The sequence below is a fragment of the Lycium ferocissimum genome, chromosome 2, assembly GCF_029784015.1.
Source record: "Lycium ferocissimum isolate CSIRO_LF1 chromosome 2, AGI_CSIRO_Lferr_CH_V1, whole genome shotgun sequence".
Classification (NCBI taxonomy): Eukaryota; Viridiplantae; Streptophyta; class Magnoliopsida; order Solanales; family Solanaceae; genus Lycium; species Lycium ferocissimum.
In genome coordinates this window covers 34,282,930-34,288,220 of record NC_081343.1, presented here as the reverse complement: position 1 = coordinate 34,288,220, position 5,291 = coordinate 34,282,930, and the positions used below count along the sequence as shown (strand labels likewise).

The 5,291-nt window shown below is 39.0% G+C and overlaps 1 protein-coding gene across 1 annotated transcript; it reads left to right on the top strand.

The window, feature by feature from the left end:
- The first annotated feature begins 229 nt into the window (after positions 1 to 229).
- LOC132047991 (galactinol synthase 2-like) lies at positions 230 to 2,865 on the top strand. Its single transcript, XM_059438943.1, has 3 exons — positions 230 to 652; positions 1,416 to 1,739; positions 2,244 to 2,865. Exons 1-3 carry the CDS (start codon positions 329 to 331, stop codon positions 2,586 to 2,588), a joined length of 993 nt encoding a protein of 330 aa, XP_059294926.1. The 5' UTR covers positions 230 to 328; the 3' UTR covers positions 2,589 to 2,865.
- Positions 2,866 to 5,291: the final 2,426 nt, after the last annotated feature.

Here is a 5,291-nt window from a genome sequence, read left to right as displayed (position 1 = left end):
ATTTAAGTACATACTTTGGCTACACCTGCACCGCCAATATTATCCATAATTTTCTGAGACAAAAGTAACGGGCGAAGTCAAAGAATTGACACAACGTCGGATCCTCGTGCTCATGCACATAGGTGGATTTCGTTTCCCATGCACTTCAATTTTTAAAATATTTTATTTATCTTGCCTAACGCCTATATAAAGGCACCTCAAGGCACATCCACAAACACACTCAAAAAACACATCCACAAAACACAAGAAATCTTCTCTTCTTAACACAAATCCTTTTTTTTCCCTCTAAACTCACATAAAACTTTATTTTTCCAAAACAAAGTTCAAAATGACTCCAAATGTTGTTGGACAGGCAGCCACTGGTTTGGCCAAGGCAGCAAGTTTGCCTAGCCGTGCCTATGTGACATTCCTGGCAGGAAACGGTGACTATGTAAAAGGTGTAGTTGGTTTGGCTAAAGGGTTAAGAAAGGTGAAATCTGCTTACCCTCTTGTGGTGGCAGTTTTGCCTGACGTGCCAGAGGAACACCGCCACATACTGATCAACCAGGGCTGTATAGTCCGGGAGATCGATCCGGTTTATCCTCCTGAGAATCAGACTCAGTTTGCTATGGCTTACTATGTCATCAACTACTCTAAACTCCGCATCTGGGAGGTAAAAGCTTCCTCTTACGTTTTAGATTTAAGTTTAACTTTTGTGCACTAGCTGTTTGTTTAGTCTTTTACATCGTCAAGTTGAGATCATTTACAATAATATGTAACTGTTTGTAGTAATCTTAATTTTGGTAACCTAGAATATGTACTAGTAAATATCCTGCTTTTAGAGGTGCGTGCAACGTCTTATCACAGCTCAAATGAAAATATTTTTTACATATATATATATATATATATATATATATATATATATATATATATATATATATATATATATATATATATATATATATCAACTGGTTCAAATGAATCCAAGGCACTTTTGTAACGGTGGGTTCAGACATTGACGTCAATCTTTTTGATAACATATGTGAACAAATAACAGTTATAATCCAACCGAATTTCAAGGGTGGGATTTGTATTTTTCTTGGACGTTTATTCAAGTGGGAGGAGAAATACTTTTACATTTTATGATCTGAAAAATGGATTTCAGATCATCTGTAAGTAGTCAAAATGCAAATAGTCTAAATTTTTTAGATTGTCGGTGCATAAAAGTTAAGCTATTTAGATTTAAGTTATAGAAATTGATGGTGTAAATTTTACACGTAAACTTAATATATTTTGACGGTGTTCAAATTTTCACATGTTAAATGTTATATGACCATGTCTTATTATAAGTTAACACCCTTTTAGTTACCAGTCTATAAATAAGATTAAATTGGTGCTACCTGCTAAATATTGTGTTTAATGATGAGTAAATGCAGTTTGTGGAGTATAGCAAGATGATATACTTGGATGGGGACATCCAGGTGTTTGAGAACATAGACCATTTGTTTGACTTGCCAGATGGCTATTTCTATGCCGTGATGGACTGTTTCTGTGAGAAGACTTGGAGCCATAGCCCACAGTACAATATTGGGTATTGCCAACAGTGCCCAGATAAGGTCCACTGGCCTGAAGAAGAGTTGGGACCAAAGCCAAGTCTCTATTTCAACGCCGGCATGTTCGTATTTGAGCCCAGTCTCCCCACGTATGATGACCTCTTGAAGACACTTAAAGTAACACCTCCTACCTCATTTGCTGAACAGGTAATATTAATCTTAGCCTTTTGTTCTTGTAGTTTGATCTTTGTCCAAATAGCTTATATGCACAACACAAAAATCATAGCACCATTTTTCAGGTCGCTAATGCTTATTATAAAAATTTACCTGTAAATGTCTTTTTAACTCTACCTGATTGTATAAAATTAAGAGAGGTAAGGTAACCTGCTATTTTAGGTTTTGTACTGATAGTGTAAAGTTTTCTTACTTTGTCGGTCTTTAAGAATTTTTAATAAAAACAAGTTTGACTCCTTTTTTCTTTTTTAGATTTTCCACTATATATTTATAGGTTATAAGGAGAAGGTCGTCGTTAAACTTTAATGAATTAACTTTTTGACACAAGAAAGGTGTAGAATCATTTTTTCCTGTGTCGAAATGAAAGAATAATGATTCTTGATCATGCTTGTTAAAAATTCCTAATATTGATTTAGATATAGCTCAATTCCTTGTCGAAATGTCTAAAATGGGCTTGTTTTGATGGAACTTGTGCAGGATTTGTTGAACATGTTCTTCAGGGACATTTACAAGCCAATTCCAAACAAGTACAACTTAGTTTTGGCCATGCTGTGGCGCCACCCGGAGAATGTAGAGGTTGACAAGGTGAAAGTAGTTCATTACTGTGCAGCAGGGTCCAAACCATGGAGATACACAGGAGAGGAAGAAAACATGGACAGAGAAGACATCAAGATGCTGGTGAACAATTGGAGGGAGATATACTATGATGACTCACTCGATTACAACAATAATGCCAATAATAATAACAAAAAAATCATGCCAGCGCTTTCAAAGGACGAGGGCACTATTGTTCACTACATGACTGCCCCATCAGCCGCTTAGCTTGTAGCAATATGTATACAACCGCTTGGTGACAGACACAAGCAAAACTGATGTTAATTTGGTCTTCCTTTTTCTGTATTTTTTAGGTGTATAGGTTCTAAAGAAATTATAGTACTATATATAGCAGGATTTTTGCTTCCTAATGCTTACAAGAGAAGAGACGGAGTATTATGTATGTATTTAGACAGGAGAACGTGCTATTTTTAAGTTCTCCTTGAATTTGTGTTTATTATTATGAATGTTGAAAGAATACATGAATGAACTACGTATTATTAGTACTATACTAATCGTGGCATTTGGTTCAATGATTGTCTTGATGATCAGTTTGGACGTGAATCTTTGTTAGCTGTCCTGAGGTACAGTAACTTATTCAAAGTGTTAATTTATGTATACTGAGTATGATTCTATGCTGAGTGTTTACCCAAAAAATGTTTCAGTTAAATTTGTGTACGTGATCAAGGACACGTGGACCAAAGTGACCAATAAAGATATGACAATTGATAATCTAACTAACGTAGATTGAATATAAATAAGGTATAAATAATTAGAAATAGCCTGAGCTTAGGTGTAAATTCCGTGATGCAGATCCGGACTGGCTGCTCTGGTAGCGCTACTAGTTCAGAGCTTATAAGATAAATAAATTATAAGGAAATAAAGAACAAAGTGTGGAAAGTATTCTGTATATATCTCTTGGATGTCATGTTCTTCACAATGGAATGATAGTTCCTATTTATACTATGAATTAGGGGTACACATTCCATGAATAGTGCCCCTGCTAATAATGTGCATTGCTATCATAATAATGACGTACAATAAAGAGGGAAATAAAGCCTATTAATGGCCCATAGAAGGCGGAAAGTCTGCTTGTAACGGTTGACCGTTGCCTTTCAATCGGTGCTATGTTGTTGCAACACGCAACCAGACCCTTTATCTCCTTTGGTATCGTTAGAACTTTTCCGGGAGCGCCGTGTGATGTTGTGGACCCGATTCAAGCTTATTGACACGTGTTGCCATGGTATTCATCCAGTTGTATTCTACAAATTTAGCCCAATACAGATAGTCCCCCCACTTTCCGGTAACCGAACAGGTGTAACCGAGAAGTGGAAGAGGTTCGAACTCCCTAATTTTACGCGGGAAAAGGAACTGACCGATCACATCAACTGTCATGTCTACTGACAGAGCTGTCACTGCCTACTAAAGGCGACGATGATTGATTTTTCATGATGGTAAGCGACTCGTCGTTTCGCATGAGTCAAACATTATCTTTCCCTATAGAAACTCAAGATCCTCCCAAATCTTCTTCATTCATGCAACTTATTTCTTTCCTTTTACTTCATGCGCTTGCTTCCTTTACAAAAAATGAAAAAGTTCTTTACAAAAAATTGTTATCTGACTTACACCATGGCACTATCACTACCTATCCATATTCCTCTGAGTGTTCTCCTTCCCAAAGGCAAGGGAAAGCTTCTTAAACTTCCATTAATAAAGAAATTGAATTGGGTTCCCTTCTTTGCCGAAATTTTACCTTTCGATTGTGCATACCTAGGGGATTTTCGTATTGACACCCCTCATGAATCCGTGGGCGAGATCAATTTGTTGATAACCAGTGCCAACCTCCCCAAGGTATATGCGGACTGTAACTAGGGCCCTGAAGTCGTGACCTTCCCATTCGGAGCAGAGGGCGGGGTGACACACCATGTTGAGGGCTAGTCCATGATTCATATATACCCCTTCACCATAGGATTTACGCTTCTGGTCTCTTGGCTAGTCGAAATTTTTTATCGTAGGTACCAGGTCTGTCTTGGCCAACTTCACCCCAATTATGGAGGATAATTTACTGCATCCAACACCTAGCTGACCGTGCTTGACTAGCCTTCACCATCGACCACTTGATGCAGCTTTATTCCCCTAGTCTGTTTCGGGGTTGAATGGTTCATCTGTTCCCCTTGGGCACCCGCGAGCTGATAACCAGTGCTGAAGATGACTTCGACCGAGGTTGGTGCAACTGCTTCATTATGATCTGGACTGACTTTCTCCACTGTGCTTCTCTAGAACCTTTCCTAGAAACCTGGAACAATACCTGTAAGTTTGAACTTCTATTATTCTTTCGTCTGCTCTACCCACATATGTGACTGTTTATACTGCCATTATTTTACAGCCGCCCCTGTAGTGCCTGGTTTCATGCAAGCGATGTTCGATTGGGTGATGGATCCGTTGCGAGCTTCTCCTGACACCGTTAGGACATGGAAAAACTTAACTTTCGACTGGTGGAAGGGGAAGAGCTACGGTGAAATACTGAACCCCATTCTACGTACACTTTGCTCATTCTTTCATGTTCATAATCTTTTTCCTTTATACAGGCATCCCTACAAGATGGTTGTCTGCCCGTAAGATTCCTTCAAGCGAAGCTTTTCAGTCAAATATTATGAATATGCAGGGCCCGCAGCCCTCCACAACCTGCTGGGACTTCAGCAGAGGGAATAGGTTCCCGAGTGAGGATCTGTCGCCGCCTTATTTAACGTGGAGGGAGGTGCAGGCCAAAAGTGGTGTGGTTAACGTTGATGATAATTAAGAGAATCCCAGAGTTTTGAAAGACGCAACGCCCTCAAAGACCGTCGAGGGGGAGAGGGGTAGAGGTTTGCCTCGAGCCCCTAGTAACACAACCTGACTACGCCGAATAGGGAGAAAGTTCTGCTCAGCCCG